The sequence below is a fragment of the Acinonyx jubatus genome, chromosome D4, assembly GCF_027475565.1.
Source record: "Acinonyx jubatus isolate Ajub_Pintada_27869175 chromosome D4, VMU_Ajub_asm_v1.0, whole genome shotgun sequence".
In the NCBI taxonomy this organism is placed as follows: domain Eukaryota; kingdom Metazoa; phylum Chordata; class Mammalia; order Carnivora; family Felidae; genus Acinonyx; species Acinonyx jubatus.
This window is the reverse complement of record NC_069391.1, coordinates 6,973,996-6,993,190: the sequence shown is the minus strand read 5'-3', so window position 1 is coordinate 6,993,190 and position 19,195 is coordinate 6,973,996. Positions and strand designations below refer to the sequence as shown.

Sequence of the window (19,195 nt, the reverse complement as noted above, 5' to 3'; positions counted from 1 at the left end):
GTTTCCACTCTGTGCTCTCACAGGGACCCTTGTGATTCCTAACAGCCATTCCCCTGGGCTCCTCAGAGGTGGGGCGGGCGGCCAGTCACTGCAGAGAACCTGACCGGCTCCTGGCCCCTTGGGAGCCTGCTGAAGGGGCAGGGGTCAAGGGCGGAGCTGCCTTCAAATCGTAGCTCTGCCATTTATCCGACGTGGGGCCACAGAGTCCTCGTTTGTAAAATCAGACTAGCGTTGGCAACCTTGCAGGACTGTTCTGAGGCTTACTGGTGACAATTATGTGGCAGGTGGAGTTTTGAACAGAGGGCCTGGCTTTTAGTGCCCAATAACTGATACTGTCCACCTGGACCAGTGAGGCTTGCGCTGGGCCGACCTGGGGACCCAGGGCAGGGGGCTTTTGGTGAAGAAGAAAGGCCATTGGATCTTAGCGATGAGGCCTTAGCTGCTGCTTGGTGGGCTGTGATCCCTTCGGAGACCCTCCTGTATCGCCACGGTGGAGGTGTTTTCCCCTCCTGTCTGGTCTGGCACCTCCCAACCCCCGCTCCCCCATCCAGCCTTGGGGCCGCCCAGCGACCCCAGAAAGAGGAGTGTTGCATCTGGAGCTGGTTAGCTTTTGGGAAAAACCACAATGCAAACCCAGTTCCCAAAGCCTGAGCAGAATGAATGAACAAATCTTGGGAGGTCCATCCCCTCCTCCTCCCATCGCCCTCGGGCTCTAGGCTCCAAACCTCAGTGGTAGTCTTTCCTCTGATTACAACAGCAGTTTGGAAAACTGGGGGAAGTTCAACAATAAAATAAAAATATCCTCACATTCCACCCAGAACAGCCCCTGCTAACTTCTGGTGAACAGCTGGTAGGTACTTAGTAAATGCCAGGCCCTATGCCAAGCTCTTCATCAGAGGTAAAGCACCGAGCTTCCTCCTTACGAGAGGTATTTATGTTATCCCCAAATTAAGGATGGGGAGCGCAGGGCCCAGGCCTGGACTGAGACCTGGTCTGCCTCCCTGAGCTCCACCACAAGCCTTTGGTGGGGGTTCCCAGGGAAGCTGCTAGCCCAGCAGGATCAGACCCTTACTATGCTCTTGGCACACGGTCGGTGTCTGTATTTTCGGGCCACTGCATCACATGGGGCCAGGACAGTGGGGAATGCGCCCTGCCTCACGTGAGCTCCGTCTCACCTGTATCTCCTGCATGGGTCTGTCTTCCGCCTGCCCTGCTCCCCCAGCCTAGCTCCTCAGAACCTCTTCTCCATTCTCAGGAGCCTGGCCACCCTCTCCTGGCCCTCAGGAATCGACACCAAGCCGCTATTCTCAATGCCGTGGCCCAGAAAACATGACTTGGGCCCAAGGCTCCCACAGGCTGAGCTCATGTCCCCATGCTCAGTGCCAAGACAGTCTGTCCCTTTACCATTCAGGAAAACGTCATTTCAGGGAAGTCCAGCGGCCAGTTTTCAGAAGCTGCAGCCAGAATGGCCCCATTAGCTGCTGAGCAGGTCTGGTGGGTGCTGTTCTGACGGCTGGTGTCCACAATGCCAGCCAGACTTGAGACGCCAAACATCTTCGGCCTGGGGGGTGGGGAGGAGGAGCCTAGAGCTTTTTCCCTTCCTCATTCTGAAGACACAGCCCCCCACTCCATAGCCCCCTCCCCCCTTTTCTTTTTCTGAGAATGATTTATTTAGGGGCGCCTGGGCGGCTCAGTCGTTTATGCATCCGACTTTGGCTCAGGTCATGATCTCGCGGTCCGTGAGTTCGAGCCCCGCGTCGGGCTCTGTGCTGACAGCTCAGAGCCTGGAGCCTGCTTCGGATTCTGTGTCTCCTCTCTGCCCCTCCCCGGCTCACGCTCTGTCTCTCAAGAATGAACAAACGTTAAAAAAAAAAAAAAAAATGTTTGGGGCGCCTGGGTGGCTCAGTCGGTGAAGCGGCCGACTTCGGCTCAGGTCATGATCTCGCGGTCCGTGAGTTCGAGCCCCGCGTCGGGCTCTGTGCTGACAGCTCAGAGCCTGGAGCCCGTTTCAGATTCTGTGTCTCCCTCTCTCTGACCCTCCCCCGTTCATGCTTTGTCTCTCTCTGTCTCAAAAATAAATAAACGTTAAAAAAAATAAAAAAAAAATGTTTAAGTGATCTCTGCACCCAGTGTGGGGCTTGAACTCACACCCCAGAGATCAACAGTCCAGAGATCGAGAGTTGCAAGCTCTTTGAACTGAGCCAGCCAGGAGCCCCTAGCCCCTTCTGCTAAGATTCCCTTTTATCTGCTATCCTCCTCTGAGCCATAGGCTGACCCCTACCCCCTCCTTTAATCCTCCCAAGACTAGGAGAATTTCAGAGCATCAGAGCTGGGAGGGGCCCAGATAATTCTCTGAGGACCTTTTCCACCTTTGGAAAGTAAAGCCACTTGGCCCAATCTGACCAGTCTGACATGCAGATCCCCCAGGCCCACCCTGCACCCCCACCCCACCCCATATTGATGCTGGTAGCCTGAGGACTTTCTAATCCTTACGTGAAGTCTAGAGAGGGGCTGACATTCATCAGAGGTCACAGTGAGTGGTGGTGGCTGGTCTGGGACTCAGGGGTCCTCCTGCCTACCCAGCTTCTTTCTTTGCCCTGACACTCCTGGAATACAATTTCTAGGCACCTGGTAAGCAGTCACAGTAGGGTGGTTTCTGGAAAGAACCTGGGAGGGAGCTGTTAAAAACCATGAGGGAGATTGAAAAGGGCTAATCCTGGATTAACTGGGAGGATGGACCCAGGGTATTGAGCTGGGTCAGAGGCAAGGGCCCCAACCAGGTACAGAAGTCGGCGGGGGGGGGGGGGGGGGGTGTCCAGGCTGGCCTATGTGTGCTTGGGGGAGGAGAGCTGGGATTGGGTTTCCTTTAGGTAGGCAAGAGTTAAATCCTCCGAGGTCTCCCAGGGCTTCAGCTACTGTGCCTGTCCCCGCCCCCTTCTCCTTTCCTTGCCCCACCTTCACTGCCCCTCTAACCTCTGGACTTGTGTACTTTTTCTTCTCCGGCCTGGGGCACGGCGCAGCACCCAAAGGAACCTGCCTCGTCCTCATGGCCTGCCTGAGCTCCTCGCAGCTCCAGAAGGTAGGGGCCTGCAGGGTGGGGGTCCGAGAGGGTCAAGTAAGTGTTGGGGGCGCCTCTGGAACTATAGTAGACCCTGGGAACTCAATCCTACCCTCTGCCATTTTTCAGAAGAGGAAACTGAAACCCAGAGTGGTCAGTTTCCAACCAGGACCTTTAACTTCTGCGCACACAGCCGGGGGCGTCAGGGCCGCAGGACAGGGATGTGGTGGGAATGTGTATGTGTGACGGAAACCAGAATAAAGAATAAAGATCAGCACTTGTTGGGTGATGAGCACTGGGTGTTTTATGTAAGCAGTGAATCATGGGAACCTACCCCTGAAACCAAGAGTACACTGCACACAAGGTATGTTAGCTAACTTGACAGTAAATTATATTAAAAAACAAAAGTAAATTAAAAAAAAAAAAAAAAAAGGAATAAAGATCAGCCAGGCCATGCCCGGGCCCTGAGAGCCAAGGAGGAAGGGCCCAAGAGCCAAGGAAGCCTGGGGCAGAATGGCAGAGTCAGGGCCCACGTGGGGGGTGGGGTCATCCCCCTCCCCCCTCCACTGCATTTGCACAGTGTCAAACACAAAAGGCTAACCCTTGAGAATAAGAGTGACCCAGGCTTAAAAATCGTGACCCTTGTTTGTTCCTGATTACGAGAAAAATGCCGGAAGATACCAAAAAGCTCAAAGAAGAAAATGAAAAACCACCTGTAATTTCCTATGCGGAGACTTAGTATTTTGGTATACAGGCCTAGAATCTTTAAAAGTCCATTATAATAGCTACTGCTCTGTTTTATAAAGGGGGCACTACTGGATTTGACGGTCTGACGGCCAAAGAGGGGAAAAGACTCACCCAAGATCTCACAAGGGCTAAAATACTAATTTGTCTTCAATTTTTTTTTTTTTCCGTCTCCCAGTCTATCAGGAACATAGGCCCATGTCAGTAAATATTTTTCTGCCACATGATTTTTGTCAGCTGTGTTGTGTTCCAGACAGATAAAACATACTTTGTTGAATGACCCTCCCTGTGCTGAGCATTTAGGTTGTTTCTCTCATTACACAAGCCTCAGTGCATACCCCCATACAAACATCTTTGCTCCCCTATCTGCTAAGCTCCCATCTTCCTATCTCAGGAAGTTCTAGACCAAGTGTATCTGCTGGGTCACAGGGACGCACAGTTTGCTGTGGATGACCCAGTTCCCAAGGAGGAAATGTTCAGCTTGATACTGATGGGGGGGTTAAGCGTCTGTCACGTAGAGCTGCCTAGAGACAAGAGGGCCCATGGTGAGTGGTCATAAATGTCCCCGTGTCCCACACGTGGAAGCCAGAACCAGAACCGGGCATCCTTGGGGGATGTGAGGGAGGGAATGGGGAAGTCAGTGACTGGGAATCAGACACTTCACAGTGGGCTCAAGGGGTGACTTCCAACATTAAAACTTTATAATGGTCTGCAAGCAAACATGGAGATGTTCTCTCTCGTCTTAACCTTCTCAACAGCCACAGAACAAGAGGTCTGGAGGCAAATCTGAATAAGCTAGCTGTTTTAACTCCCCCCTGGCTGCCCACTGCATTCAGGACAAAGCCCACCTCCTTGCCTGCCCTGGCCCCCACCTCCCTCCTGTGTCCCTTCTGTCCCCACCCTCACTTTGCTCCAACAGGGGCTTCACACATCCTGCTCCCTCCGTCTGGGATGTTCATCCTTGTTTCTCCAACTCCCATTACCTGCTGGTGCCCTTTAAATGCCACCTTCTCAGAGCTGCTGCCCTGCTCTGTTCCCCCCCCCCCCAATCTGGTTTCCATGAGACACTTTCTGCCTTTAGCTCTTGAATCTGCCCTCTCCCTCCTTGCACGCAGCCATTTGTGACAGCACATCCCCCTGCATGCTGGTTTGTCTGACATCAGCCTCCTTCAGTAGACTGTAAGCTCCAGGACAGCAGGCACTGTGGCTGGCTTGCTCGTTACTGTACCTCCAGCTTTTAAAACCGTGTCTCGTATGTGGTAGATAGATGCTCAGTAATTTTCAGTTGAATGAATGAATGAGGTTGGTCCAAGCCCACTGGAGGAGGAAGGATAGGGACACCTCCCCTTCCTCCTTCCTTCATTCAAGCAACCAATACTGGTTGCTCCTCCCTGGATTTCAGACCCCATGGCTCCAGGGTGGGGTCGGGGGATGGGGAAACAGAGCCACGAACAGGGCACTGGGTCCTGCCTTCAGACAGCTTTGGGTTTGAGGGAGGGGGCCAAGCCAGTCCTCGTAAAGAGCGTTTGGGGGCACGTGGGTGGCTCAGTCAGCTAAGCGTCTGACTTCAGCTCAGGTCACAATCTCACCCTTTGCGGGTTCGAGCCCCGCATCGGGCTCTGTGCTGACAGCTCAGAGCCTGGAGCCTGCTTTGGATTCTGTGTCGTCCTTTCTCTACCCCTTGCCCCACTCACACTCTTTCTCTCAAAAATAAACATTCAAAAAAAAAAAAAAGAAAGAAAGAAATGAAAAGAAAGAGCGTTTGAGGGCAGGGAGAAGCTTGAATTTCCTTCCTGCCTTCAGTTTCAGGAGGATGGCTTCCTGGTGCTGGAAGGATTTTTGTCAGCGGATGAATGTGTAGCCATGCAACAGAGGATTGGCGAGCTAGTGGCCAACATGGATGTCCCTCTCCACTGCCGCACGATATTTTCCACCCAGGACGAGCAGCTGAAGGTCCTGGTAGGTGTCTGGGGCATCGGATCTGTGAGCACAGGATCTGGTCTTTGATGTGGGGTTCAGTCCTCAGCCAGCAGCAGTGTGGAAGGGAGGGCCCCAAGGCCCATGGGCTTGTTCTGATAACAAATCAGGCCCTGAGCCCTCCCCGTGCCAGACTAAGTGCCTTCCGTACATATTTCCTTCGCTTCTCACTCTGGGTTTATAAGGTTGGTATTATTACCCCCATTTGATGGGTGGGGAAAATGAGGGTTGGCTCACTTGCCCCAAACCATGTTGTTAGTAATTCATGAGTGAGGATTTGAACACAGATCTGCCTGATACCACGTCCTTGCTGTTCACTGCTCTGCTGTACTTCCCCAGTAGTTCTCTTGCCACAAGGGCCTCCTTTGGGGCCAGCAACCCAGAATGAGCCAAGCGATTCTGATGGACCTATCTTGTGTAAGCCTTATCCCCCCAGTGAGACTAGAAACTCAGCTTCTTCACCCGCCACCCCTTGTGACTAATTAGGACTCAATGCAGTTTGAGATGGGTAAGTTGAGACTCAGGGGTTCTCCCACACAGTTTGCTTAACCCTTCGGGAGCCTGCCTGTGGTGTGGCCTTCAAGCCAAAGCTGTGTTCTGGGCCCATTAACGGGGCTCGTTCACGCTGAGGAGCTCCTGCCATCTGGTGGACATATGGGGAATTACAATGGCCGGGAGGCTTGCCACCCAGGGAGTGGGGCTGGGGCACTTGAGAAGGGCAAAGGGTTACAGAATGATAATTTCCTCCAAATAGTAGGTTTCATTCGGCCACACCCCAGCCATGTAGATGGGGACAGCAGAGATGGAGGTCCAGTGTCCAGAGACCGGTCACTCAAAAGACTCCAAGGAGTGAGGGGGCCGATCTTGTGCTCTCTGAGCTGCCTTCTGAGAATGTTCTAGAGACCAGTGAAGGGTGGGGGGGGGATGGGAGAATAAAGTGTATGTATCTTGGTTTATAATGCTTGCAAAGAGCTCAGCACAGTTCCTGGGACTTGGTAAACCCTCAGTATTCATCGCTGATCTTGTCAAAGACTTTGAAATGGGCATTAAAAGGAAAAAGATCAATGAATGTCCCGTCCAGTTTTCCAACTCTGTGAGTTGTACAGAACTGATAATAATGGGGGCGCCTGGCTGGCTCAGTTGGTAGCACGTGAGTTCAAGTCCCACGTTGGATGTAGAGATGACTTTAAAAAAGTAAAATAGATGAAGTATTTAAAAAAAGCTGGCAATAACGTCCACAGAAATGGGTATGAACTGGGTCCAGAAGAATGGAATCATTGCCCTGCCAATCGATCCGTTTCACATCCATTTGCAAATTCATTTCAGTGTTTGTTATTGCCTATCTGTATGTGCTTCTTAGAATTCTTTGAACATCTTACTGGTCCCCTTGTGAATTAACAAGTTTAGCAGAACCTTTGGCATGTTTAGCTTCATTACCTTTATTTTTTTCAGCTTATTCATTTATTTATTTAGAGAGAGTGTGGGAGAGGGCCAGAGAGAATGGGAGAGAGAGAATCCCAAGCTAATCCCAAGCTAATAGCACAGAGCCTGACGAAGGACTCGAACCCACAAACCATGAGATTATGACCTGAGCCAAAGTCAGATGCTTAACCGAGTCACCTAGGTGTCCCCATTATCTTTAATATTATTATTATCAGTTATGCTTCCCTGACTTGTTTCCCTCACCCCTGATCCTGATACGGAACACTTAAGAATGTTGGGGGAAAAAAACCCATATAGTGTTCGGTGGGAAGGGCTTGAAAGGGTCAGGCAAGTCACAGCAGAGCCCCACAGGCACGCGTGAGAGCAGATGTACGCAAGTGAGGGGAGCAGGGGCAGGTGGGGGAGGGCTGTGCCACGTGGAGAACCCAGGTAGGGTGGTGGGCGCCCTCAAGTCCACTTGTGCCGCCACCTAGGAAGGTAGGGAGATCTATATGATGGTAGCCAAGGGTAGATAAAACCATAAGGAAAAAAAACCATCACGCATCTTCCTGAAGCACCATTTTCTTCTGATGCTAAGAAATCTAAAACATATTAACATTAACAAGGAGAGGCTGTTAAGAAAACAGAAAAAGATGAGCGATAGTTTATATTCATCGAGCAGTTAGCCACGCCCTTGCTGAGTGTTTTCCCTCGAGCAGCAGCAGTAGTAACGATAATAATAAAAGCAGATACTCATGTGGCACTTTCCATATTCCAAGGACTGTTCTAGTGCTTTATGTATGCCAATTCATAATCTCTACACCCTATGGGATACTTTTAATAACATCTATATTTTATGAGGAAACTAAGCGCAGAGAGGTTCAGTAATGTGGTAGGGGGTCACACAGCACCTCAGTGGCAGAGCTGGGATTTGAACCCAAGTATTCTAGCTCTAGGGTCTGGGCTCTCAACTACTGTAAGATTCAGCCTGTAGAGGCTGAAGTCTCCAACAATCCAGGGGAGGTCAGTTCTATTATTTCCCTTTACAGAAGAGGAAACTGAGGCACTGAAAGGTAAAAATAGGTGATCCAAGGCTACCTGGGACCCAAGGCTATTTGATTACAGTGTCTATGTTCGGAATCATAGCATATCGAGCGTAGGAATCATGTGACTTAATTAAGAGGTTTCTGAGAAATTTTATGTTTGTAGCTTCTGACAGTGCTTCGGGGCACCCGGGGTTCCTGTTCACTGTCTGTGCCTCAGTGGGCGAGTGTGAGAAGCACCAGCAGGGTCCGCAGCCCTGTGGGGTTAGGAAGCATGAGTGTCCCCTTCTCTCTGACCCCATGATGCTCTCTCAGTCCCTCTGATGTCCCCTCTCCACAGGACAACAGAGACTATTTCTGGAACAGTGGCGACAAGATCCGATTCTTCTTTGAGAAAGGCGTTTTTGATGAGAAAGGTTCGGAGCTGGGGTCCCAGAGGTGTGAGAAGGGCGGCACTGGGGTATCTCCCCCCAGGGCTGGGTGGGGGCTGAGGCCAGCTGCCCAGGGGAGGGTGGACTCCAGCTTTTTTGTCTTTACCTGTTCCTTGTGCTACAGGAGATTTCCTGGTCCCTCCCGAGAAATCCATCAACAAAATTGGCCACGGTAAGCAGGCACGCCGGGAAAAGGAAACGGGGAAACTGAGGCCTGAAGAATGTAGGGGCCTAACCCAAAGCTCACAGGAAGTTAGTGGCCCAGCAAATGGCATTTGTGGCTGCAGCTCCCCTCTGGACCTGCTCTTCTGGCCTTATGATGCTAATCACACGACATTGCCACCACAGCACTGGGAGGAGGGGCCCCCAGAGCCGCACATGCAGACCCTTCAACTCTCTGCTGCCCGGCCTGGGGATGATCCAGGCCCCGGGCATGGGGGGACTCCTGGATCCCACCACTTCCTGGAGCCTCCTCGAGGAGCACCTAACATGTTGACATGGCCCCTATTCTGAGACCCAAAAATCAAGCTATGAGGCCTCCTTTTTTTTTTTTTTTTTTTCGGGATCGTACATTATGATTTATTTTGCAGACCACTTATTTTTAAGCTTGGAGTTATATCATGGGAGCTTTGTAAAAAAAAAAAATTGTGGCAAAATACATGTAATATAAAATTTACCATCATAACCATCTTCGTGTATACAATTCAGTGGCATTAAGTGTGCTCAGCTCTCACTCTTTGTAACAACAACAATAATAGCAGAGAGTGAGACGTCCAGGTATTCTGTGCCAGGCCCTGGCCTGGCGTTGCAAATGCATTCACTCATCCAGACTCGTGGTAGCCTGGGAGGCAGGGCCGGTCTTTTGGATCTGCGGCACAGAGGAGAAACTGAGGCTTATAGGAGATAAATGGTCACTCGAAGTAGCTTAGGGTAAGTAGCAGCACCGAGATTGCTACCAAGTTCCAGGCCCCTTTGAGTCAGGTCTGGAGTGAGGTTCCCAGATGGCTGGAAGGTCAAGAATAAGGTCTTGGGTGGAGTGAGGTGCAGGCATCGTGGGCCCATCCCTTGGTTATAAACAAGCAGAAAGCTTAATGTGTGCAAACGGGTGAGAAGTCCAAGTAAGGCCTGCGTCTGGGGGCCTGGGACCAGGCACAGAGGGACGTGTGGGGGCTGGGGACTGGCTGGTCAGCCCACCTCTGTCCTACAGCTCTGCATGCCCACGACCCTGTCTTCAGGAGTGTCACACACTCTCCCAAAGTGCAGGTGAGCAGAGGTGAGGGTGAGGGTGAGGGGGGTGGGCAGGTGGGTGGCCCAGATGTGAGTGAGAGTAGGCTGGAAGTCTGACCTCTGCCCCCTTCCAGGCCTTAGCCAAAAGTCTGAGCCTCCAGATGCCCGTGGTGGTGCAGAGCATGTACATCTTCAAGGTGAGCTCCCTGTCCTCCCCAGACCTCAGTTTACCCTCTGTAATGTACCCAGAGTACTCACATCAAGTACTCACATCAAGCCCCTCCTTACGAAGGGCCAAAAAGCTGCTTCCCTGAAGAATTAGTAAGTTTTGAGGAGAACGTGCAAAATCCATCTCCTCTGGGTGACGGCACTTTGTCGTCACTTGCCTGGCACTTTGTGCCACTTGCCTGGCACTTTGTCGGTGCTCAGTTAAAATCTGGTGGCAAGAGGCAAGGAGACCCCCAGGATTCTCTTCTCCCTTCTCTTGCCATTGAAATGCTCTGCTCCCAACTTCAAGGCCCAGCTCAATGCCACCTCCTCCAAGAAGTCTTCCAGTGTTCCCCTGGGAAGAGAGGGACCCATCGCTGACCCTGGCTGGGCTGATAGGCTTAACCTCAGGCCTGGGACCCAGCCCCTCTTGCTGTCCTTCCCTTCGGCTTTGTTCTTGGTAGGCACGTGTGTGTTCAGACTCAGAGCACCATGCCAGGCAGCGTGGTTTTTCTCTTTGCCGCCCTCCTGGGCCTGGCACATGGTGGGTACTCCATAGCTGGGTGCTGGTGTGAAACCCTTGGAGGTAAACACCTGTGGCCGGGTCAGAGCATCCCCCAAAACTCAGAGTGGCCCCTGCTCCCCACCCCCACCCCCGCCCCCGGCTTCACTGGCCCTTCTTTTCTCTTGTAGCAACCTCATCTTGGTGGCGAAGGTAAGCGGAGAACAGGCTGTGGGGCCCAGCAAAGGCCACCGTGGGAGATCTGGGACATTAGTGGTTGGGAGGGATGGTGCTTGGGGAGATGTCCATGGGCAAGAGCCTGGGGCAGGAAGGAGAAGGTACCTTCGGTTCCTTTGTGGAATAGTTGGTTGGGAGGGTGTCCTGGGGCCCTTGGCACAGTGGTTCTCGAGCCTGGGTTCTTGAGGAATCCCTACCTGGTTAAAAATACAGATCCCAGGGCCCCAGGCCCTAAGACTGTTAGGCAGCACGGCTGCAAAGACCTGTGAGCCTGTATTTTTTCTTTTATTTATGTATTTTGAGAGAGAGAGAGAGAGAGAGAGAGCGCGCGTGGGGGAGGGGTGGAGGGAGACTCCCAAGCAGGCTGTGCGTGGGCAGCGTGGAACCTGACTCGGGGCTCTAACTCATGAACCGTGAGATCATGATCTGAGCTGAAGTTGGGTGCTTGACTGAGTGAGCCACCCAGGCGCCCCTCCTGGAGGACTGATTTAACAGAGAAATTGCCCATCTAATTTCAAAGCCCTCTGGATGCATAGATACCCTTTGTGGCCTCCCTTGTGGGCGATTATCTACTTCTGTTTGAATACCTCCAGTGACAGGGGGCTCATCCCCTCACAGCCAGCCCTTTCCTTCCTCACGTGAGCCCAAGTCAGCCTCCTGGTGACCACCGGCTCCTCCCCACCGTTCAGCCCGAGGGGCGAGCAGGCCCTCCCTGAGTTCAGCACCCGTACTTCCTTCAGTGGCCCTTCCCTCAAATGCTTTGGAGTGCCTGCCATTAGGACACCTTGCTCTGGACACTGGATTGTCCAAGTCCCTCTTCAAGTTTGGTGCTCAGCAAACACACAGTTCCCCAGGAAGGAAGGAAGGGAGGGAGGGAGACTAGCACCCACAGACTGAAGTCCTTTGTTCAGCAGCCCTCCATCCTGGCTGGGGCCCAGCATCATCCAGAGGGGGTTAAAATGTGGCTGGGGGCCAGTCACACAGCCTCTTCTCCTTTCGCGCCCAACTCCCCAGTCTTACACCAGCGGCTCATCTGGTGGCTGGAGATGCTTGTCCTGGTTAAGGACAGTGACCTTAGTTGCCTGGCTGGGATTAAACAATCACAGCCACTTTGTAGCCATTAGAGCGTCCGGCCCCGTACTAAGCACTTTTCACACGTTTTCTCGTGGGATCCTCCAGCGACTCTGTGAGGTAGGTTATTATCGAGGCCGCTTCAAGGTTTAGAGATTGAAGTTTTGAGAGCCGAAGTCTCGTGCCCTCAGTCTCTATGCCAGGAAGCGCTGGGATTCCAACCGACCACGGGAAGGCTCGGGCTGCAGGGCTCTGAGAGCACCAGGGAGCGGGGAACAAGGCCAAGGTGAGGTGGGCCAGGTTCCTCACGCCCGGGGCGGGGGGTGCTGCTGCAGTCACTCCTCACCAGGACGCCACCTTCCTGTACACGGAGCCCCTGGGCCGGCTGCTGGGCATATGGATAGCACTGGAGGATGCCACGCTGGAGAATGGCTGCCTCTGGTTCATCCCGGGCTCCCACACCAGTAAGGACACCGGTCTCGCCCTGCCCACTCGTATCCCACCCCCGATGGCAGAGAGACTCGGAGAAAAAGAGAGGCTAAAGGCTCCCCCTTGACCTGCAGGTGGGGTGTCGAGAAGGCTGATCCGGGCCCCTGCTGGCTCGATGCCTGTCACCAGCTTCCTTGGGTCTGAGCCTGCCCGGGATAACAGCCTCTTTGTGCCCACACCAGTGCGGAGAGGTAGGTGGGATGCCGGCGGCAGGGTGGCAGGCTCTGGGGCCACGCCTGTGGGTCTGTGCTTGCTCTGAGGGCTGTGAAGCCACAGAATGGGAGGCCGGGCTGGACAGGTACTGGGAAGTCTCAAAGTTGCCTGATTAACAGCAAGGCCTCCCAGGGTGCCGGGCTGGCTCAGTTGGAAAAGCGTGCTACTCTTTATTTATTTATTTTTTTAACGTTTGTTCATTTTTGAGAGACAGAGAGAGACAGAGCGTGAGCAGGGGAGGGGCAGAGAGAGAGGGAGACACAGAATCGGAAGCAGGCTCCGGGCTCCGAGCTGTCAGCACAGAGCCCGATGCGGGGCTCGAACTCACGGACCGCGAGATCATGCCCTGAGCTGAAGTCGGGACGCCTAACCGACTGAGCCACCCAGGTGCCCCAAGAGCATGCTACTCTTGATCTTGGGGTCATGAGTTCGAGCCCCGTGTGGGTGCAGAGATGACCTAACGAAAGAAAACTTCAAAACGGAACGAACCAAAACAGCATGGCCTCCCAGATCAGGCTAGCATCCAGACCCTGCAACTTCTGGGCTGTCTCTTGGGGCAAATGACTGAACCTCTCTGAGCCTCAGTTTCCCCAAATGTAAAGCGGGGAAGTCCGTGAGATGGGTGACGTACAGATGATGTGGGACACAGTAGATGCTGACCAGATGCCGCTGTTCCTGTTAGAATAGGGAAAGGAGACGTCCAGCCCGGCATCTGCTCGCAAGGTCCCAGCTGACGGGCACAGTACAGATGCTTCTGCCTGGTCCTGCAAACACCACAGAAGGGGACACCCTTGCCAAGGCTTGCCGAGGGCACCAGGTCACAGCAGAAGGGACTTGATCCCAGGGGAGCCTCCGACCCTGGGGCAGGCTGCAGGGCCCCGAGTTTTCAGGAACGGGAATGGGGATGAACGGGCCACAGAATCACTAGAGGGAGGAGCGCCCTTTGTCCCCTCTCCTGACCTGCTGCTGCATTCCCGCCAGGGGCCCTCATCCTAATCCACGGAGAGGTGGTGCACAAAAGCGAGCAGAACCTCTCGGACCGCTCACGCCATGCCTACACTTTCCACCTCATGGAGGCCTTGGGCACCGTCTGGAGCCCGGAGAACTGGTAGGTGGCAGGGTGTGTGTGTGCCCTGGACAGGCTCCTCAAGAGGTCCTGGAGGCCGGGAGCAGTGACTCTGGCACCTCAAGGTTCTCTCTGTCTCCGCAGGCTCCAGCCAACAGCTGAGCTCCCCTTTCCCCCGCTGTATACCTAAACATCCTCTCGGGGCCGGGCCCGGTCTGTCCGGGCGAAGCTGCGGCCGGGCAAGCACCAGCACCTCGCCCCCCTGCCCAGCTGCGAAGGGGAAGTCGAGTCTCTCCTCCAGTGCTTTCTCCCTGCCAGGGTCTGTGCCCCTTGGCCCTGCAGACAGGCAGGCGAGAGGTGGCAGGCGGGCAGCAGGAGCCTGCACCGCATGGCTTTCCGGAGAAGACCTCTGTCTCCTCTTCCTCTCCCCTGCCCCAACCCAACCTCCCCCTGGAGGCAGCCTGTTACTACGAAAGGGTTCTGGCTGCTTCTCTGCCAGCTTCCCACTGTTCTCTCCTCTCAGAGGGAATTCTGATTATTACGGTGCAGGACATTCAATAAAAGCGACTTCTGAATACAGCTTCTCGATCCTTCTTTCCCAAACAGCCTCGCTTTCAAGATGAGAGCCCTGCTGAAAACCATCCCAGGTACCCCAGCCCCGCCCGGTGAGAGGTCTGCATGATTTCAACAACCGTAACATTTAGTGGGCGTTCATGCGCCAGGAGCTGCACGCGCTTTATCTGTGTCCCCACGGCTCCCAGTTAGGTGCTCTTCCCGTCGGCACTTAGAGACGAAGAAGCTGACACCAGGGGTGGGAAGTTTAACTGACCTGCGGTCGTGCCGCTGTCCGGTGGTTCAGCGAGGTCAGCCTGATCCAGAGCCTGTGCTTCTGACCTCTGTGCTCCCCAAGACTCCTTGCTGGGGGAGGGGAGAAGACCAGGGCTAGGACTACAGCCCCAGGTTCTGGTCCTGGCTCTGTGACCAACTTGTTTTCCGGTCTCAGGCCAGGCCCTTCTTCTCTCTGGGCCCCATGTGCCACTTGTGCAGTCAACGGGGCCAGGTTAGGCCTCCACGGTCCCTCTCGCTGGGAACGCTTGGCGGGCACGTAGACTTTCCGCAGGAGCAACTGTCAAACCCAGACCCGGCCCCGCCGGGGTCTGGGCCAGAGGCTGCAAACTGGGGCCACCGGCTGATTCTACACTGCAGATGTGTTTCTGTCTGGGCCTCAGTGTTGTGGGGGTTTTTTTGTTGTTTTTTTTTTAAACAACTTTTTTAAAATTGGGAGGTTTCACCTAACAGCGCACGTTTCTAAGCTTCCTTGAACGAGGTCAGGAACGTTGGGCCTATGGTGGAGCATGGAGATGCCCAGGCACAGCCGCCTCCTTGGAGGTGCCTGTGGTCCTCACTTCCCATGTCCTCCACTGCATTACCTGCCTGGCCTTGGCAGCCGTATGAATTTGTGACCTTACTTTTCAGCCCCCGGCTCTGAATTCATGGGCAAACCGAGGCCCGGGGAGGGGGGACAGAGCCCTTCCCCAAGGCCACCCAGGGCGTCAGTGAGGCAAAGCTCTTCCCTGGCGTTTTGCTGCCTCTTTTAGCAAGCAGAAGGGAGCCCGAGAGAACGGAAGGGTTTGTGAAGTCTCCTTTGAGCCCCAAAGGAATGTCCTAACACTTTCCTCTGAGGGACAGGGCTTGGCAGGGATCCCCAGCCCTCAGCACAAGCTTGCTACAGCTGTGCTTCTTGGTGGGCCAAAGTTCGTGTGTCTCCCAGCCAGGCCCCTCCCTGTTGGGCTGGGTGAGAAGGGAGAACCTTGTCCAGCCTTGAGCAACTCACTATGCTATCTTCCCACTGATGGGAACTGTTCACCCACGCGGCAAATGTCCACTGGGTTCCCCCTACAATGCCAGGCTCTGGTGGCACGCGGGGATGTGGTGGGGAGCCTGGACTCTGCCCTCACAGACAGTAAGCATCCGGTGTGGGCCCCACAGCAGAGCCCCAAGTAGCACTCTCGGTAAACCCTGCCAGTCCCCGGTCTCTCGTTTCTTACCAAGAGAAGAGACACAGGTTTGGACATGACTGGAGTGTGGGAGGGTCTCAGGAGGGCCCCTCTGATAAGGACCATGGGCCGTCCACCCAGTCCTTCGTCAGCAACGCTCAGCCAGGCAGCAGAGGCTGTGAGGCAAGGGTGGAGCAGGCTGAAACAGGAAGTCAGCCCCGGCCCGATACTCTTCCTCCAGCCCTTCCAGGCCTGCTACAAGACGATCTCACCTCTCGCCTTCAGCGCTTCCTAGGAAAGCACATGTGCTTGGCTATTTCCTCTTGGCTTCTCCTCCAAATGTAGGCAGGGGAATAAGGTCACTCTGGTCTCCAAGTACAGCCCATAAAACCTCTTGGCTTGCCTGCCGTTTTGCTGGGACAAGGACTGGCCTTGGGTAATAATGACACTTTCCCTTACTATTTGTTCATTATGGACGGGCTGTGGGCTGGATCCTTCACACATCTCACCTCACAGCACCCCGTGAGGTGCAGGCTCTTCCTGTTGCCATCTTGCAGACAGGAGCACTGAGGCCCAGAGTGGGTAAAATAGTGTAGCCAAGGACTCTGACCAGATTAGTTTGACTCCAGAACCTGAAGTGGTAACCTTTACACTCTACCGCGTCCAGCATCCAGGATCACAAGGTGAGGTAGAGCGGGCGGGGGGGGGGGGGGGGGCGGCTAGAATACACACAAGTTCTTTGTGTTGTTGTGCTATCCTTTAAACCTTGTTTTTTGGGGCACCTGGGTGGCTCAGTCAGTTAAGCGTCCCACTTTGACTCAGGTCATGATCTCACTGTTGGTGGGTTCGAGCCCCGTGTCGAGCTCTGTGCTGACAGCTCAGAGCCTGGAACCTGCTTCAGATGGTGTCTCCCTCTCTCTCTCTGCCCCTCCCCTGCTTGTGCTGTCTCTTTCTCTCTCAAAAATAAATAAACATTTAAAAAAAAAAAAGAGTCATTTTCTTAAAAAAAAAAAAAAAGACTTTCTTTTTAAATATCAGCAAAACTAAAACCAGGAGCGCTTTGACTTTTATTTTGAATCTGAATGAACTGAAAAATCCAATGTGCTTCTCACCCCTTGGCTCTTCATGCCCAAGTGGCTGGCTGCTGTGGGGACCCCTCATCCTCCCCATGTCCCTGTTTCCTCCATCACTGCTGCACAGCAGCTAGGCCATCAGCAGTATCAGCAAGTAGAGAGGCAACAGGAGATTGTCTATCTGCGTCGTGTATGCTTCTAGGAGGGACACGATGCTGATAGAGCCCAAAATCCAAGCATAGCTGTAGTTTAGGTCCACTCCACTGTCAAAGATTAAGATCAGAGCTACAGAAATGATCTGCGCAAATATAGAGGTCACGGTCCCCTCAAAAGTCTTTTTGGTTCCAGGCCAGTGGATTTCCCCCATGGTGCTGCCGAAGATAGAGGCCACAGTGTCGCCCACACCCACAGCCAAGACCCCTGCGTAGGGAACCAGGGCCCTTGCTCCCCCCAAGCTACCCTTCTGTGTGCAGGGTCTGGGGACCAGCCAAATGGGAAGAGACATGCCCAGAAGCAGGTAGATATGTGTCAGGATGAGTGGTCCACTGTCTCGTTCATCCAGGAAAAGGGACAGGAGGCTCCTCAGGGTGTGGCCCAGGGGCTTGATGCGGAAATAGCGCACGTACTCCAGGAAGATGAAGACTGCCAGACAGATAGTGGCAGCTACGTAGAGCAGTGTCCGGTCAAAGAGGATACCTGGGATGTAGGTGGCCACCACGATGAAGTGGAAATACTTCCGGGCAATGGTGGGGGCCTGGTGCTTCTTGGACTCAGAGGACGACCGCTTGGCATTCTGGTAAAGTACCACCAGGCAGGCTAAGGTGGCCAGCAGAGACCAGTAGACTAGGAGGTAGATGCGGGTCTCTGTTTGGAAGAGGAATTGAAGAAGCCAGAGCAGGGGGTTCTTGCGGATGAGCCGGTGCAGCCAGGGCAGGACCACACCAAGGCCCAGCACACAGGTCATGAGGTGGAAGAAGACGGAGGAAGCCCAGGTACCTGAGTCCATGAAGACAAAGAGAGTGCTGAAGAAGATGCCCATAAGCACCATGCCTACCACCACCACCAGCAGGAAGAAATCCACTGGGTCACCCTGGCTTTCCACCACAGTCAGAGAGCGTTTGATGAGCTGGTTGAGCATGAAGCTGATGCCACCCAATACCAGCAGTGCCTCCCCAGGGGTAAAGCAGCGGGGCAGCAGGTACAGAAGGATCATGTTGAGGTACACGAAGATCAGCAGGACCTCCAAGACCTCTATCACCTCGCCCACACTCAGTGAGTGCTTCATGATGTAAATGATGACACCTCCAGCCAAGCCCGAGATGACACAAGTGTTGGTGGGCACTGGGCGGGTGATGCCCAGTGCCAATACTGAAGAGAAGAGGGCCACTGCCATGCCAGTGGCTGCCACCACAATTCCAAAGCGCTCAAAGTACGTGTTCCCCACAGACTGGCATCGCTCCTTCATGACCAGTCCGAGTAAAGGCATAACCATCGATGCCGGCAGCAGGCCGCTGTTTGCAGACATTCGGAACTGGAAGACAGCGCTCCCCTGCTGTAGCAGCCGATCCCACTTGTACTGGACGTAGAAGGCCTGCACCGCGAGGGCCACGGCACACCACGAGTATCGGTCCCACACCGCTGCGTGGATGCTGAGCACCACTGCGAACACTACTGCTGCCTCTGCCAGCACCGACCCGCTCAGCGGAGCGCCGGTCCCCGAGGCCGGGGGAGCGTACTCTCGGGTCATGTCTCTAGACCTGGGGCCCCGGGGAAACCGGAGTGACTAGCGACGTCTTGGCTTCTGGGTCCTTCAAGCCCTGCCAGGCCGACAGCGACAGCTTCACACAGCCAGCACCTTCTCTCTCCGTTCTCCAGAGGCGAGGAGGGAAGCTCCACTGGGGGCAGGCCACTCTCTGAGGCTTGATAATTGGAGCCCAGGCACCCTCCAGTGCCTCCCACTTAGGGCATAGACGCTGCCCCTTGGCCGCTTTCCCTACAGCCTCGGGGGCCCTCGCCGCAGGTTCCTCACCTCTCTGGGCGTCGCCATCTTGACCCCGCCCGCCGTCACGTGACGAAGAGCACCGCCCACAGCCCGGCCGGAGGCGAACGGTCACGTGGGCAAGGCGTCTGGGGGCGGGGCTGGGGCGCGCGCGCGCGCGAAGATGGCGGCGGCCGCCGGCGGGCCGTGTGTGAGGTGCGGAGCGGGCCGAGTCGGCGGGGGTGGCTGTGAGGCGCGGGGTCTGAGTCGAGCGGCAGCCGGGCGGGACTTGCGGGCGAGCTGTGGCCGCGGTAGCGGGGCGAAGCCCGGCTAGGTGGACGGGCGCCGAGACCGGGAGGCGGTTACGTCCAGACGGTCCTCGCGCGCGGGGATCTGAGGCGACTTCTCCGAGACGGGGCCGGTGCCTCACCCCCTTCCCTCAGCGCCGGCCTCGCGTCTC

The 19,195-nt window shown here is 54.6% G+C and overlaps 3 protein-coding genes across 5 annotated transcripts in view; 2 read left to right on the top strand and 1 right to left on the bottom strand.

The window, feature by feature from the left end:
• Positions 1-2,928: 2,928 nt before the first annotated feature.
• Positions 2,929-14,262, top strand: PHYHD1 (phytanoyl-CoA dioxygenase domain containing 1). Of its 3 annotated transcripts, none has more exons than XR_008290907.1 (11): positions 2,929-3,079; positions 5,606-5,761; positions 8,585-8,660; positions 8,800-8,847; positions 9,883-9,938; positions 10,037-10,099; positions 10,803-10,824; positions 12,255-12,383; positions 12,483-12,599; positions 13,304-13,729; positions 13,832-13,854. XR_008290907.1 is itself a non-coding variant. In XM_015062343.3 (11 exons), the coding sequence occupies exons 1-11, from the start codon at positions 3,047-3,049 to the stop codon at positions 13,875-13,877; spliced, it is 873 nt and encodes a 290-aa protein (XP_014917829.1). In that variant the 5' UTR covers positions 2,929-3,046; the 3' UTR covers positions 13,878-14,262. The 3 variants fall into 3 exon arrangements, 1 of the variants encoding a protein (XP_014917829.1); XR_008290908.1 differs by lacking the exon at positions 13,832-13,854 and having other exon boundaries at positions 13,304-13,438; positions 13,603-13,731; XM_015062343.3 differs by having other exon boundaries at positions 13,603-13,729; positions 13,832-14,262.
• A 2,429-nt stretch (positions 14,263-16,691) lies between these two features.
• On the bottom strand, positions 16,692-18,884 carry DOLK (dolichol kinase). The gene has a single exon (XM_027035344.2). The coding sequence runs from the start codon at positions 18,502-18,504 to the stop codon at positions 16,888-16,890; it is 1,617 nt and encodes a 538-aa protein (XP_026891145.1). The 5' UTR covers positions 18,505-18,884; the 3' UTR covers positions 16,692-16,887.
• The window catches only part of NUP188 (nucleoporin 188), a 54,304-nt gene continuing 53,976 nt past the window's right edge, over positions 18,868-19,195 (top strand). The window contains exon 1 of the mRNA XM_027035342.2: positions 18,868-18,951. Within this exon, the coding sequence (XP_026891143.1) occupies positions 18,920-18,951 (32 nt within the window). The 5' untranslated portion in view covers positions 18,868-18,919. The remainder of the gene's footprint in view (positions 18,952-19,195) is intronic.